This window comes from Martes martes (genome assembly GCF_963455335.1).
Source record: "Martes martes genome assembly, chromosome: 18".
NCBI lineage: Eukaryota > Metazoa > Chordata > Mammalia > Carnivora > Mustelidae > Martes > Martes martes.
Window position 1 is genome coordinate 11,852,187 of NC_137906.1, and position 15,851 is coordinate 11,868,037.

The 15,851-nt window shown below is 59.5% G+C and overlaps 1 protein-coding gene across 8 annotated transcripts in view; it reads left to right on the top strand.

Annotated features, from left to right (window-relative positions):
- Positions 1–15,851, top strand: part of TNRC18 (trinucleotide repeat containing 18) — an 86,761-nt gene that overhangs the window by 33,224 nt on the left and 37,686 nt on the right. For 4 of the 8 annotated variants that reach the window (XM_080830343.1, XM_080830340.1, XM_080830341.1 and 1 more), the window contains 9 exons: positions 2,438–2,540; positions 2,844–3,049; positions 3,477–3,623; positions 4,029–4,219; positions 5,569–5,998; positions 7,333–8,331; positions 12,994–13,169; positions 13,703–13,839; positions 14,065–14,193. In XM_080830343.1, coding sequence (XP_080686469.1) covers positions 2,438–2,540; positions 2,844–3,049; positions 3,477–3,623; positions 4,029–4,219; positions 5,569–5,998; positions 7,333–8,331; positions 12,994–13,169; positions 13,703–13,839; positions 14,065–14,193 — 2,518 coding nt within the window. The remainder of the gene's footprint in view (positions 1–2,437; positions 2,541–2,843; positions 3,050–3,476; positions 3,624–4,028; positions 4,220–5,568; positions 5,999–7,332; positions 8,332–12,993; positions 13,170–13,702; positions 13,840–14,064; positions 14,194–15,851) is intronic. The other 4 variants (XM_080830342.1, XM_080830347.1, XM_080830344.1 and 1 more) reach the window with 3 other exon arrangements.

Sequence of the window (15,851 nt, forward strand, 5' to 3'; positions counted from 1 at the left end):
GAGGGAGACAAGGGAGTTTCGTAGAGGAGAAATGGTCTGGGAGGGCTTCCTGGAGGAGGTGGCATTTAAGCCGAGCTCTGACAGGAGAGCCTGAGCAGTCTAGGGGAAGGGCACTCTGGGTAGAGGGAACAGCATGTGTGGCCCTGAGGTGACTGGAGTGCAGAAAGCCAAGGTCGTAGGGGCATGGTTCTGTGGGGCTGGCGTTCTGCGGGAGGGACAGGTGTGAATAAGGGCTGTAGAGGTGACAGGTTGACGTGGAAGGAGGAGGGTAGATCTGTAGTCCGGCCAAGCCTGGGTAGTGTGGGGCATGTCATATTTCTTCAAGAGACCAACTGAATTTGGAGGAAGCTGCTCTGGGCTCTGACTTGAGTGACCTTGGGACTGGTGGGTCCCCCAAGGTCGTGGGGCTGCAGACAGGTTTGCGGTGGGCGGTAGGGCCAGAGATGGGAAGCCGCTGACACCCTGAGTGATTGGTGACAGCCACGGCAGTGGAGAGGCATTGGGCCAGAGGACAAGAGACTTGGAGCCAGGATACCCTGTGGGCACTTGTCCCTTTCGGGGACTTCAGGAATTAGTGCCAAAGCCTGTGCCTGAATCCAGGGTGGCCCAGGGAGTGGGAGGCCATCTCCTCTGGGAGAAGGAGGCTGGGCGCACACGCTGACTTCCCAGCCCAGCCACAGGACTTTGGGTGGCCATCCACGCGTCGGCCCTGCCTGCAGCCCGGGCTGCCCTTCTGGCCCTCCCTACCTCGGGGGATGCCTGAACAGGGCCCCTTCCAGTCCTTTATGAAGTGGGGGAGTGGGCTCAGGCTCCCTTTGGTTCTGGGAGCCACATTGACACCGGAGGCAAGGGGCACCCTGGCTGGGTCTCAGCCCAACCTGGCTGTGGCACTGCGCTCCCACAGAGGGCCTCTCCCCTCCCTGCCTGGTGCCGGGAGGGACTGCAGTGACGGACTGCAGTGACTTTGAGCTGGCATACACAGTGTCTGCTCAGTGCCTTTGCTGACCATGGCCTTGCTGAATGGTTGAGCGGGTGGCCAGGGATGTACCTCGGTGTCCCCCAGGGGCAGGCTGTGAAGCCATGTGCTCCCTTGCCCGCCCACACTCCTGCCAGGCTGCCGGATGCCCTCGTTGTTGGCGCTGATCCGCCAAATGCTCCGTGCGCTCCGCTGTTGTCCCGGCCCACCTCCGGAATTTGCGGGCCATCCTCCCAGGTGCTCTCGCTGTCCCAGTGTCTCTAGCTGCCTCTGGGATGTGTCCTTTCCCCAGTGCTAGGCTGCTGGCTGTCCCCCTGGGGACTTGGTCCATGGGCACATGGGCTTGGGTGGCTGGCATGCGCTCTCAGGGCTCTTGCCCTTGGGGCTGGCAGGCTCCCACCTTCCCAAGAAGACAGGGAGACGCCCTGGCACCCCTGAGCCTCTCCTGGGGGCTCTGTTCTTTGCTAGCTCCTGGTTTTGGGGGTTCAGGGGGGAATAAAGGGGAGATGGCAGCATTCCAAGTGGGGTTCTTTCCCATGAGGATGGGGGCTGCTGCTGGAGCAGTAACACCTGTGTGCTGGGGGGACCGGGAGTGGCCTCCTCCCCGAGCATGAGTCCCAGCCCCAGTGGGTTTTTCTTTTGACAAAAGTCTCAGGAGGTTTCTGTGTGGCCTCTGCTGCCTCCCGTGCCCTAGTGTGCCCCGGACTGCCACATGCGTCCCGAGTTCTGGCTCGTGGTGTAGAAAAGGCCGAGGAAGAGGGGCTGGGGCAGGAGTGGGAGGAAGGTGGCAGGCCGAGGGAGGGACAGAGGAGAACTCGGTGGGTGCCCTCCGGGGGCTCCTGCCCTGCCCCAACCCGCCTTCAGTTAACTGGTTGAGTGCCAGGCTGGACTTGGGGACCTGCCTCCTCTGCTCTGAGGGGTCTCTGGGGGCCGGCAGCTCATGGGAGGTGCGGTGGTACTAGCCTGGGTGGGTGGCCACGTACTGGGCAAGGGCGGGGACGGGGGAGCCCCAGTGGCAGCTCCCACATTTTCTGCTCACCCCCACGTGGATCATCTTTTCTCTGGTTTTATTCTCTTGTCTCAATTTTAGAAAGATCGGCTGCACGCCTACAGCAGCCGGAACCCCGATGAGACTTCGGTGGGGCTTGAGGGTGGTGGCGGATTCCCTGGGACTGGGTCTGGCTGTGCTGCTTTTTTTGGCTTGAGGTCTTCCCTCCATCCTACCCATCCCGCCCCCAGAATCTGCCCTCCCACCCCCAAAGTAGCAGAGCTGCGACAGTGAATGTACTTGGCCTTCTCGCGGGATCCGTCTTACAGCATGCTGGGCGGCTCCCCATGCGAGTGCGAGTTATAGACGGGTCTTCCGTGGGGTGTGGAAGGGCCTGGCACCAAGGACATCTGGCCGGGAGGGGGCTCGCTGGGGCCCTGGGCTGGGGGTCACCACCTGCCCATTCCCCTCAGGGCATAGCCGAGCCGATGGTGACTGTGGGGATGAGAGGACCAGGCACCGGGAGGAGCGGCTGTTGGGGGCGCGGCTGGACCGAGACCAGGAGAAGCTGCTCAGGTAAGGGCTTGGGGGCTGCCCAGGGGCCAGGGCGCATGACTCTAGCAGGTGTGGCCTCTTGTCCTGGGAGCTGGAGCTATCCTGGCCCACGACCCTGATCCTAGGCCAGATGGCCCCACAGTGCCTCTCCAGTGAGTGTGTGTCCCCCCTCCTGGGGGAGGCCCTGGGGGCCATTGTTTTCTGAGCCAGAGCTGGTTCCTCTTCATGGTCGGTGTCCGCTGGGTATTCGGGGTGATAACCCTCCTCTCCCCCATCCCCTCCCCAGGCCCATGGGGCTGTTGCCAATGCCTGTTTCCCTTTCAGAGAAAGTAAGGAGCTGGCTGACCTGGCCCGCTTGCACCCCACCAGCTGTGCTGCTAATGGCCTGAACCCCAACCTCATGGTGACCGGCGGCCCATCGCTGGCAGGCTCCGGGCGGTGGTCCGCCGACCCCGCAGCCCACCTGGGCACTCATCCCTGGCTGCCCCGCTCCGGTAGCACGTCCATGTGGCTCGCCGGGCACCCCTACGGTGGGTGTGGGGTGCGCGAGTTCCCCTTATCTGGTGCTTGAGGATAGAGTGGGCCCCATGTGTTCTTGCCTGGAGCCCAGGGCTGGTGCCGGGGCATGACTGTGGGTGGAGGGGAGTTGCTAGTGGGACCCACGCCCAGAGCGGGCTCCTGTCTTCCAGCGGCCGGGGCCTGGGCCTCGCTTCCTCTCCCTGCACTTGAGCTCCCTCATGAGTCCGAAGAGGGCGGTCACTAAGACACCCACCTTGTGGGGGTCCCTCTGCTGAGCCCATTAGGAGCTGTTGCCCAGGGGTGGGTGGCTGTGGACACGCTTACAGCCTGTCACCCCTCAGCTTCCTGCCTGGAGGCCCCAGGAGGTGGGGGTCTGGGGAGCAGACAGCAAGGGGGTGGGCCTGTCCCTGGCCTTGACTCGGTTCTGGGTCCTCCTAGGCTTGGGCCCACCTCCTCTGCACCAGGGCATGGCGCCTGCCTTCCCGCCCAGCCTGGGGGGCTCCCTGCCATCAGCTTACCAGTTCGTGAGGGACCCCCAGTCGGGCCAGCTGGTGGTCATTCCCAGCGACCACCTCCCTCACTTTGGTAAGTGGTGGCCTTTGGGTGGAGGGCTCATGGGTAGGAGGCAGACCGGGGCTTCGAGGATGTTCTGATGTCCATGGCTTCCCCGTGTCATAAATCCATAGGCATCTTTGTTTTAATGTTTTCCTACCCAGAACCAAAGCAGGTTTTCCTTTCTGGAGCCTGCACACCCCTCCCCCCTGGCCCTGGTGCCTCCCATCCCTCGGGAGTCCGCTTGGCAGACCACTGGGTGTGGTGGGGAGGAAGGGCTTGGAGACCCCCTGTTGGCATGCTCCTGCCGTAAGAGTCCCGGGACATCCCACCTGGGGTGTGGATGGAGCACTTGGGCCTGGGCCCTGGGCTGGGGAGGCGGGGGCGGCCGGGGGCGCTGGGCAGCGGATGCAGCCTTACTGTGCGTCCCGCCCCTAGCGGAGCTGATGGAGCGGGCCGCGGCGCCCCCGCTCTGGGCTGCCCTGTACCCGCCGGGCCGCGGCCCCCTGCACCACGCCCAGCAGCTGCAGCTCTTCTCCCAGCAGCGCTTCCTGCGGCAGCAGGAACTCCTGTACCTGCAGCAGCAGGCGGCCCAGGCCCTGGAACTGCAGAGGAGCGCCCAGCTCGTGGTGAGTGGCGGGGCGGGGTGGTGACAGGGGCGGGGAGCCCGCTGCGGCCCCCCAGGGATCGAGAGGCAGGAACTCAGCAGTTAAGAGCTGTGAGGGAGAAAAGAGGCAAAGAGGGCAGGGGCTGGTGGTCAGGGAGGGCCATCTGGAGGAGGAGGAAGCATCAGCCCACAGACCCGAAGGAGTTGACCATGGACAAGCCCTTCGGGCACAGGGAACAATGTGAGCAAGGCCCAGAGGTGGCTGGAGACTGGCAGGGGTAGGGTGTGGGGAGCAGCAGGGAAACTGAGGCAGGAGAGGCAGCCTGCTGGACTGGGGAAGTTTGCATTGCACTGTTTTCTGACCCCAGGCTGACCTCCTCCTTGAGCCCCTCCCCAACCCACCGCCCCCAGCCGGGCTGCCAGCTCCGTGGTCCCAGCTCCCTTCTTAGGCCGGGGCTGGCCTCTGACCACCATGTTGACTGATCGCATGAGATGGGAGACATGAGGGGTTCCCCACGTAGGTGGACTCCCAAAAGTCCACAGTCCTCCTGCCTCCTCCTGCCTCCTTCCAGGACATCTGTTTTCTGCTTGGCCTGTCCCTTTTCCTTTGGGCAGCGGCCACTCCAGGGGAGTCCACTGAGGTGGCCCAGGCAGCAGGCAGGGCAGCGGACAGGGTCAGGGCCCGGGGTTTGACCCTCAGCTCTGGCGTACCTGGCTCTGTGCCCTTGGGTAAATGACTTAATGTCTCCGGGCTTAGGTTTCCTCCTCTGGAAAGTACTAGTAACCCTGTGTCATCAAGATTATCAGTGAGATTTAATAATCAGGAGAGTGGCTGGTGCTGAGAGCGTTTCTTCCCAATGTGTTTTCTGTGACTGCCTGGCTCCCTGCCCCCCTCACCTCCCCCATGAGCACTGGCTCTCCTCCCATTGCCTCAAAGAGCATCAAATGCAGGAAGAGACCCCTCTCCCCCCGCCACAGGCATTTTGAGACCCAAAAGTGATAAGGCAGGAGCGTACTCAGTAGGTAGTGAGTTCCCTGTGAGGGTAGCTATCCTAATGCCATCAAAGCGTGGGGAGTGGGGTGGCTCCTTTATCATCAGGAGCCTCATGCCTCCGCTCTGCCCTCCTTGTCCTGACTGCAGGTTCCCAGCAGGGCCAGGCTGGAGCCCCCCCACTCCCCGCAGCAGCCCTGTCTGGGGTTCCACAAGGAACGTTGTGCTTGTTACACGCGAGTCAGGATGGAATGTCCATAGCAGGCCGGGAGGGTGGGCAGCCTGCACCCTGGACCCCGCTTGAGGGGCCCCCAGGGATGGGGGAGGTGCTGGGTGATGGCTCCTGCTGTGCTCACCCTGCCCGCCGGCCCCCTCCCCAGCAGGAACGGCTGAAGGCCCAGGAACATCGGGTGGAGATGGAGGAGAAGGTGAACAAGCGGAGCCTGGAGGCTGCAGGCAAGGCCGGCCTGGCTGCCCCAGGCCCTGGGCTGCTGCCTCGGAAGCCCCCCGGCCTGGCTGCTGGCCCCACGGGCACCTACGGCAAGGCCATGAGCCCGCCACCATCTCCCCGCGCTTCCCCTGTGGCTGCCCTGAAGGCCAAGGTCATCCAGAAACTGGAGGATGTGTCCAAGGCACCCACCTATGCCTACCCCGCCACGCCCAGCTCCCACCCCAGCAGCCCGCCGCCCGCCTCCCCGCCGCCCACTCCTGGCATCACCCGCAAGGAGGAGGCGCCTGAGAATGTCGTGGAGAAGAAGGACCTGGAGTTGGAGAAGGAAGCCCCCAGCCCCTTCCAGGCCTTGTTCTCGGGTAGGAGTGAGGCTCAGACCCCCGGGGGCCGCATGCTGCTCAGACTGGAGGGGGCTCGGGTTCTGGCACAGCTGACCCCCGCCGCCGGTCCATGTACCCTCCATGTGTCCGGCCCTTCCTTCCTTCCTCTGCCGGGTGCCTGCTGTGTGCCGGGTCTGCTCCCGGGCTCTGGAATGAACGCATGAGCATGGGGGTCTTGGCCTTTCTCGGGCCCCACTTCGGGAGCACAGTTCCGTTCGAATCTACCTTGGGGTGCCTGGGTGGCTCAGTCTGTAAAGTGTCTGACTCTTGATCTCGGAGTCATGAGTTCAGGCCCCATGTTGGGTTCCACGGCGGGCCCAGAAGCTATGGTATAAAAAAAAAACAAAACAAAAAACCCCAACTGTTTCCAAAGGACTCATTCTGAGGATCAAGCAAAGCTAAGAACTGTAAGGCACACTGTGGCCCGTGGGAGCTGCTGAGTGGGCACAGTGAGAACAGTAGCATGGGGATTCCCATTTTGGGTGCCCCCCCCCAATGCTGTGAGCACAGTGCTCTTCCCCACCCTGGCCTGGGTCAGTGGGACGTGCAGCGGTGGCCTGAGTGGCATGCCTCCTCCCTGGTGGCTCTTACGAGTGTGAGAGCACGGCTGGGAGGATGTGAGTTCAAGTTCAGATTCTGCCACCAGAATGCTGTGTGACCTTGGGGCAGGTGGCTGCCCCTCTCTGGGGAGACTTGATGCCATGCTCATGTCTGGCACGGAGCATGTGCCTGGGCCCCGGGGGGGGGGTTGCTACGTGCACCCGTCTCCCCCAGTCAGTCCTGGGAGCACTGTGGAGATCGCCTGCAGACCGTCCTCCTCTTGGAGAGGATGCTCCGAGGTGGGGAGGGTAGAGTAGGAAAGTCAGGGGGAGGGCAACATTGCATTACTGTTACTTCTTGAACAGCCTGGATGCCCCAGCTGTGCTCTAATGGGATGGGGTGTGGGAATGGTGGACCGGAGATGCCCTGGGTGGGTGAGGACCACGGGCGGTCTACTGAGCGTTTGCTTCTGGGCCAGCCTCGTGTTGGGTACTGTGGGGTTAGGGCTGGGGAGAGAAAGCAAGCCATTGATGATTTCTGCTTTTGAGACCTGAAGCCCCTTGGGGACAGGATGGTGGCTGACTTTTCTCTCTGTAGTCTGGACATGCCGATGTCCCCAGATGCTGCCGGGAAGAGGTCACAGCTCCGTAGGCTGGCCGGGACAGGAGGGTGGCCACAGGGTCTCTGTCTCGGCTGGTGGGTGGATGTGCATGAGGACATGGGGGATGTCAGATGTGACAGGTTAGGGCGCTGACTCTCCATGTCCTCGGCAGATATCCCACCCAGGTACCCGTTTCAAACCCTGCCGCCGCACTACGGGAGGCCCTACCCGTTCCTGCTGCAGCCCACAGCGGCCTCCGACGCCGACGGCCGGGCCCCCGATGTGCCGCTCCCGGCCGATGGGCCCGAGCGCCTGGCGCTATCGCCTGAAGACAAGCCTATCCGCTTGTCCCCCTCCAAGATCCCAGAGCCTCTGCGAGAGGGCCCCGACGAAGAGCCGCTGGTAGAACGGGAGGTGAAGGCCGAGGTGGAGGACATGGACGACGGCCCTGCAGAGGTGCCCTCCTTGGAGTCTCCCCTGACATTGGCCCCCGAGGAAGCCCTGGCAGCCCCAAGCCCCGTGGCTGGCTGTGGAGGCGGTCTGCTGGAGGCCCAGGCGCTGAGCGCCAGCGGGCAGGGGGGCATGGAGCCTCCCGGGGGCCCGGACTTTGCAGAGGGGGCCGAAGCGCGGGTCGATTCCCCAGGCCGGACAGAACCGTGCACAGCCGCCCCGGACCTTGGGGTGCGACTGACGCCAGAGACACTGGTCGAGGCCAAGGAGGAGCCCGTGGAGGTGCCCGTGGATATGCCCATGGCTGTGTCCATGGCAGAGGCGGTGCCTGAGGAGGGCCTAGCACAGGCGGCCCCGAGCGAGCCCCGGCCCAGCCTGGAGTTGGCAGACTGTGACGTGCCCGCTGGGGAGGGGGAGTGCCTGAGTCTGGAGGCCAGGGAGGCTGCACCTGTGCCCAGTGGCTCCTGCTTCCTGGAGGAGGAAGGCTCCGACCAGTTTCTGCCTGGCCTGGAGGACCCACTGGCTGGTATGAACGCTCTGGCAGCGGCTGCGGAACTGCCCCAGGCCAGGCCTCTGCTCTCCCCGGGCCCCGGAACCCAGGCCCTGGAGAAGCTGGAGGCGGCGCAGAGCCTGGTCCTGGAGCAGAGTTTCTTGCACGGGATCACCCTGCTGAGCGAGATCGCCGAGCTGGAGCTGGAGAAGAGGAGCCAGGAGGTGGGAGGTGAGCCACAAGGGGTGCTTGGTTTCTGGGGCATTTTTTTTTTTTTTTACATTTTTAACTTTCGTAAGAATTTAAAGATTTTGAAAATCCCCAGGATATGGCTTATTTGTGTCCATTTTTATTTTTTTAACTGGAGGCAAAATCCACATAATGAAATCGACCATTTCAGTTGGTTACAGGTTAGTAGTGTTCAGAGCGTCTTCATGTTACCATGCAGCCGGGTCTATGGGTTTCTTAGCGATGACGTTTCTCCTTGCTCTGTCGGTGCTGGGTTTTGTACTGGCACCATTCTTGGTGTTGCAGGGAACAGGAACTCTCCTTTGAACTTAGAAAATGGTGGGGGAAATTGATTGGCTCTTGGAACCTAAGTACAGTGGTAATTAGGTTGTAAGTTTCAGGTATGGCCGGATCTGGGCATTTCAAGTCATCAGGAGTTTCTTTCCCTATACACCCCTTCCCCATCTCTCTCTCCAGCTGCTCCATTTTCCTCTCTGTTGGCCTCATTCACAGCAGGCTCACTGCCCCCATGGGGGTCACCAGCACTTCCTTGCAGGCCTACAGGCCTACCTGATTCAGCAGACTCTAAAAAGAGGCCACCACTTTCTTGGGTACCTCTGGCCAATGTCCTTTGATTCATTCTCATTGGCTCCCTGGCGTTCATGCTCTCTGCAGAAGCAAATTGTGGCCGGGAAGATGGGAAGGAACAGGCTGATTGTTCACTGCCCCTCACGGGGCTATCCCTTCTGGAGGGCAGGGGAGGGTAGCCCTTAGAAGAAAACAGGTACTATCAGCAGAAGGGCAGTGAATTCTGGGCTAGGCACAAACCCACTGGTGTTCAACACAGAAATTCAGGGTGTTCCAAGAAATGTGTACAGAAGGAGCTGTGGGCCAGGCGAGCCTCACCACCCCACGCTTGGCCCAGAACTGGCATGAAGGAGGGAAGGGCCCAGGCGACAGCTGTCAGGGTGGTAATGTGTTGCTAGTGTTTTGGTGCATTTTTTCTAGAACTTTTTCTGTACACACACACTTCTAAAATTAAGATCGTTTTGTAAACAATGTTTTGTGAGCCGCCCTTTTCACTTAGCATATCTCTATGAAATATTTTTCAGAGCTGTGTGTCTTGAAACGTTTTTTTAGGGACAGTCAAGTTTTCTAGCTCGTGAAGGGCCCAGCCTTCAGTAACCTAGTCCTAGATGGTACTGCCCTTTGTTTTGTTTTGTTTTGCTGTTGTAAGTAATACGATGATTATGCCTGAAGAAAAACCCTTGGCCGTCCCTCTGATTTTCCTGGGGGTCTCTTCCCAGGGGTGGAATTGCTAGGTCAGAACCAAGGCCACATTTTCAAGGCCTGTTCATTGCCATGGTCCTGTGGCCCCCTGGAAGCCTGGACAGGTGCCGCCCACTCCCCCACAGGGGTTTGTTGTTGGGTTCTTGTTGTGGAAAAGTTCATGACTTCTTTTCTCTCGTTTAAATAGTTTTGTACAAAAAAAAATTTTTTTTTCAGAAGAAAATGAAAATTCTCTGGAGTCCTGCCAGCAGGTGCTGGGTTTTCAGTGGGGGCCGCAGAGGGCCCAGCTGGGAAGGAGGGGTTGAAGATGGGTTGCCTGCTTTGGGGACTGCTGCCCACCCTTGCTCCTTTGCACGCCCCTGCCTCATTTTCTGTTTGAGGGTCCTACCTGCCCTCATTTAACTGTGTGCCGGCACGGTTTTTGGACAAGGCTGTCCATGTGCAGCTCTTGGCACTGTTGGGTGGTGACAGGCAGTAATAGGTGGACACAGTGGGAAGGGGACAGGGTGGAGGCAGGAAGGCCAGGGATCCTCTTCTTGATAAAGTGACCAGAGGAAGGTCAGGGAGGAAGTCTTCTGGGGGAAGCATTCCAGGCTGACGGAACAGTAGGTGCAAAGGCCCTGAGGTGAATGGTGGGTGTGGCTGTGTTTGTTGGAACGGGAGCCAGGAGGCTGGGAGTAGAATGGAGTGGAAGGAGGAGAGTGGTGGCCACAAGGAGCTTGGCGGGTTGGGCAGGGCGTGGGTCCCTGGGCACTCCTGAAAGAGGGTTTGGAGTTGGAGTGATAGGATCAGACTTCAGTAGGGTCATTTTGGGGGCTGTGTGCGTAACTGATGCTGAGACAGGGGTGGATGCAGGGAGACCCAGGAGGATGCTCCAGGCCCTGGAGGTGGGGTGAGGAGGTGGAGGTGAGGAGCGGGAGGATTCTGAGTGGAGGTTAAGGTGCAGCCAGTGGGCTTTTGCCAGACTCTGGGTGGGTGTAAGAGCAAGTCCAAGGTTCCTGGCCTGACCTGTGAAGAGCGCTTTCCAGGAGGTGGGGGTTGGGGGGACGGGGTGGGGGAGACTTTGTGACCTGCAGGTGGTTTCTGCTGAGAAGGTGTGGCCCAGGGCTGGCTGGGTGGCCCTGGGCTGGATCTGTGGCCCTGGGCTGGCTAGTGTACTTGGGAGCTGCTGGTGTGTAGGGGTGTGTGTGCTGAAGGTCCTGATAGGCCTCTTCTCTTCCCAGCAGCTGCTGACAGGATACAGAGCATCAGTCTCTGCAAAAGGCCCCAGGTGGCGCTTAGAGCTGCCCCATGGCCCACGGGTCACATCCGTGGTACCTCCACAAGGTGCTGGTACCTCCACAAGGCTGGTGTGTTGATTAGCTGGGGCTCCCATCCATCACAGACACCATAGACTGCGGGACTCAGATAACAGAAATGTGTTGTCTCCTAGTTGGGTGAGGGGGTGGAAGTTCTAGACCAGGGGGCGAGCAGGGCTGGGTCCTGTGGAGGTCGCTCCCTATGTCCTCGCCTGGTTGCCCCTTTGTGCCTGTGTCCAGAGTTCCCTTTCCCATAGGGACACAGTCCTCCTCGATTAGGGTTCCTCTAATAACTTGACTTTAACTTGATTTCCTCTTTAGAGGCTCTCAAGGTCACTTTCTGAGGTCCTGGGGTCAGGACTTCGGCGTGTGGATTTGGCAGGGGACACGGTTCATCCCGTAGCAGCTGGCCTAGGGTCATCCCAGCTGCCCTGGGCTGTCAGTCGTGAGAGCCCCAGCAGGACTGGTTTGGAGAGCGAAGGAGGAGACAAAGGTGCACCTTGGTCCCCTCCTCTGTAACGGGGTGGCCCTCTTCTGCCTTACCCAGCAGCTAAGACTCTGATGGCTCAGAGGACCTTGTGAGCCCCACACCAGCCCCCCTTGTGAGCTGCTGGGGTTCACTGAGTTGCCGCCTCAGTTTCTGCAAGGATATGGAAGAGCAGAACCCACGGCTCTTAGTCGGTGGTGACACGCCTGGTTGTCACTGCTCGGGGGAGTACTGCTGACATCTAGTGGGCAAAGGTAGGAGATGCCACTGCAGCGCCTGTAGCGCATGCCCAGGACAGCCACCCTGGGGGGGCCTGAGGAGGAGCTGAGCCAACTTGGATGGCACCAAGGTCGAGAAGCCCTGAGCCATGCAAGAAAAGTCACTGATGTTGATTTTATGGAACTATACGCATCGGTAGTAAAGAACTTTGGTACACGTGAAAAACTAGCACCTCAGGTACACTTGCAAAAAACGATCACACGTTAGATCACTGAGAAAACACCAGTTTAAAAAAAAAACAAAAAAAACTCCTTTAACTTTGGGAGAGACTGGAGGGGAGATGACCTCGCATGGGCCACTGCTGAGATGCCGGGTTGGTGCGCCCTCTCTGGAGGGTGGCTGGAATATTTGTCAGAGAAATGTACGTACCTCGATTATGGTACTCACACAGGTGGGAATTCTCCTAGAACACGTGTGTCCTGATTGTGTGCCTATCCACCCACTACCAAAAAAAAAAAAATTTAGAAATGACCAAAGTGTCCTATTAGTAGAGGGTTATTGATTTAGATTGATTAAGTCTCTGCAATGCCAGAGAATTTTAGGTTCCTGTTACTGGGTCTGGCCGTGTAAAGTTGCTGTCATTCTGGTGTCTTTGATCTGCAGAGGTGTCAGTGTTACAAGGTTCAGGCTCATACCATGTGGTAGACGTTCGTTTTGCTGTGCTACGAGAAGAGATGAGGTGTGATTGTGTGTGTGTGGATTGGTGCCATTTCCGTGTTAATAAAGGATGCCCACGGACATCGCTTGTGTTCGAATATGGGCACGTTTCTGGGGTCTTTTACCAGAACGTCTCCTCTGGCCCTTCCGGTGGCAGGGGCAACTCTCTTGGGGAGGGGAAGGTGTTCCTTTCTTCACCCCTTTCTGCCAGGTTTGTGTTTTTTGTGTTCTCATTACTTTTACAGTTTATAAAACTTAACTCGGGCTCGTTTTTTTCTGGAAGTGAAAAGCATGCATATTCTTCATGGAAAATGTAAAGGGCAGATAAGCAGAAAGAGGCACACTCTAGAAAGTACCTCTGCTGGCACTTGGCCACTCGGCGACTTTGTGTAGCGGTGGAGATTTGGAATAGGGTCATGCTGTGTGCCCCGACTCTCGCTCGTTCTCATTTAGCACCATGCACCATTTCTTGCTTCTCGGAAAGGCTGTGGTGTAGTCAGCATCCTGGGGGCCACCATGTGGTCTTAGGCAAGCCCTGAGCTGGTCCTGGGCTTCGTTTTCCTCCCTCTTTGGGGTCGGGCTGGCTGCTGTGTCCAGGAATCCTGCCTCCAGGGCAGGCATAGAAGTGTGGGCTCACCTGCCTCCCATGTGCAGGTGCGGAGCGGGGCCCAGCGGTGCGGCCCTCGCTGGAGAGCCTGCTGGCAGCCAGCAGCCACATGCTGAAGGAGGTGTTGGACAGCCCGTTCGTGGACCCACTCAAGAACCTGCGGCTTCCGCGGGAGCTGAACCCCAACAAGAAGTACAGCTGGATGCAGAAGAAGGAGGAACGGGTGAGGTGTCCTGGGCCTGTTTTTGCCTGCCTGTGGGCTCTGGGGTGGGTCCCCCAGAGATGCCATTTTGCTGGGGACATGGCTGGCTTTGGTGTTGGAAGGGCCTGATCTGAGTCCAGCTTCTGCCACTGACTTGCTGTGCAGTCCTGTGCGAACTCTCTTTCCCTTTCTGGGTCTCAGTTTATCTGTGGGACAATGGGCGACAGCCTGATGGGTTGGGAAGAGCAGGCCTGGCTGTGCCCCTCGCTGCCTGTGGGCCCCGGGCAAGCACCTCACGTCTCTGAGCCTCCATCTATAAGTGACGGGTAACGCGACGGGCCATGCTGCTTAAGCAGCTGTCCTGGGCCACACAGCCCTTGACTCAGCCCTTCGGATTTGGATTTTGATCCCTGTTCTGCGTTCTACCCACGGCCTTGGCTAATAAGTGGCAGAGATGGGGTTCGAGCTGGGGCTCCGTCACCATCAAGCCTCGCCACTCCTGTGGGTGGTGGGAGCTGGTGGGTGTCGGCGTCCTCACCCCGCTCTCCCTGCAGATGTATGCCATGAAGTCGTCCTTGGAAAGCATGGATGCCATGGAGCTGGACTTCCGGATGCGGCTAGCCGAGGTCCAGCGGCGGTACAAGGAGAAGCAGCGAGAGCTGGTGAAGCTACAGAGACGCCGCGACCCCGAGTGAGTGTGCCCCCAGCCGCATCCCGCGGCCCCGGCTGGCCAGGTGACAAGGCCGCAGCAGGCGGCACCCTGCTTGGGCTCTCACAGGCACTGGCGCTCAGTAGGTTGGCTGTGGTAGGCCATTAGAGGTGTGTGTGGACCCGAGTGACGTGTGCGTATTGTGTGTCCTCCTCCGCGCCCCCTCTATCCCCCAGGTTCACAGCCAAGCGTGTGATTCTTTTTAAGGGACAGGCGCGAGGAACCCCATAGAAGCTTGGCACGCAGAGGCCCTGGCAGGCCGAGGAAACGGACCCACGCCCTGAGCGCCCTGTCGCCCCCCCGCAAGAGAGGGAAGAGCCGCAACAGTAGCGGAAAGTAAGGCTGGCCCCTCGGTGGGTCGGGAATTGGCATAGAGCTCGGAGGGGAGGAGCACAGGCCCGCATAGGGCCTGCGTCTGGGCACCGGGGACCTCGAGTCCCTCGGACTCTGACCCGCCTGGTTGGTAGCTCTCAGAGAGCACAGTGTGCGCTGCCTGGGCCAGGAGGGTGAGCCAGGCGAGTGGCGAATGGACAGGCAGACTCGTCCCCCCAGCACTGAATGGCAGATGAGCCCAGGGAGAGAGGTGTCCGTGCTGTCAGCCAAGCGCTTCCCCCACCTTCCTGCCACACCTGCTTCCTCCACGGTTAGGGACGAATTCCTGCCCTTCTCCACGTACCTCCTCCCTACAGAGGGATTCGTACCTCCTCCCTACAGAGGGATTCGCTGAACTTTTCAGCCCCGCCAGGACAGGCTCTGACTTGTGCTGTCACTTGGTTCCCTGTGTGACTGACAGTGTCATTCCTGTCCTCCTGGCCTGACCCGTTGGCTTGTCGCACCTGAGCCTGTGACCCAGGGGTGCTCCTTTGTGTGTTCCTTGAGTGGCAGCAGAAGCTGCATGTGGCACCTCTGGAGGTTTTCTTGAATGGTGGCTGGAATGAGAGCTCTTCCTCCGGGCTGGGCACGGATAGGAGTGATGCTGCGATCTTCCTGGGTGTCGGGAGTAGCATGAGCCGAATGAGGCCCATCAGAGCAGTGGGGCTGGAATGCACCTCGGTCTGGGTTATTGGGGCAGGGCAGACACTAGGCAGCCTGGTGCTTGGCTTGAGGAAGCAGAGGGGGCCGCAGGGTGGCTTCCAAAGGCACAGGAGAGGCAGTGGGTTGGCCACGGGTCTTGTCAGAAGACCTCCCCAAGGGCCCCCACGAATTGCATTTATCCTTCTTGGATGTTCCTGTTGGAGGAGAGGATAGAGACCGGAAGAAATTCCCTACAGCTGGCCAAAGGAGGGTAGGGAAGCAGTTCCTGAAGACAGCAGAGGCTGGGGCCGCCAGCAGGCAGCCCCTGCATTGGAGCACAGCCCCCCCGAGATGGGCACGCTTTCCTGCTTTTGCTTCCCAGCTGCATCCAGTGTTTATTTTGACCTCGGGCTGTGTGCTAGCTTTTTGGAGTCTGTTTCCCCCTGTGTAAAAAAACTAGTATGTAGAACATTGTTGTGGTTGGAATATAAAGCCCTGGCATGGGAAAAAGCACATAGTAAGCACCAAGTAAATATTAGTTGCTCTTATTACTCGTGAGGGTTTAGCTTAAAGTAGGTAAGAGAAGCCTTCAACCTGGGACCGTATTCTTGACTGCGTCCCAGGGGTGCAGGAGACCAGCCGGAGACCCTTAATCCCCCTCCCATTCTGGGAGTTCTTTGACATTTCTGATCCTTGTTCTTGGCACGTTTTGATAAGGGGTGTGCGTGTGTGTGTGTGAGTGAGTGTACGTATGAAGAAGCACGAGTGAGAAAGAGGCCAGCAGAGGATACTGCCGTGGAGAAGTGTTTCTTCTTTCCTGTTAAACTCTCGTTCTGCCCCATTCACAAATAGAATCCCAGCACCATAGCTTTGCAGGATCTGTCTCCCCAGATTCGTCACTCTGCCATCACTGTCTGTGCTTCGACATCCGGAGCCCAGCCTTCGGGGCCGTGAGGGCGGACCCCCCCACCCCCCACCCC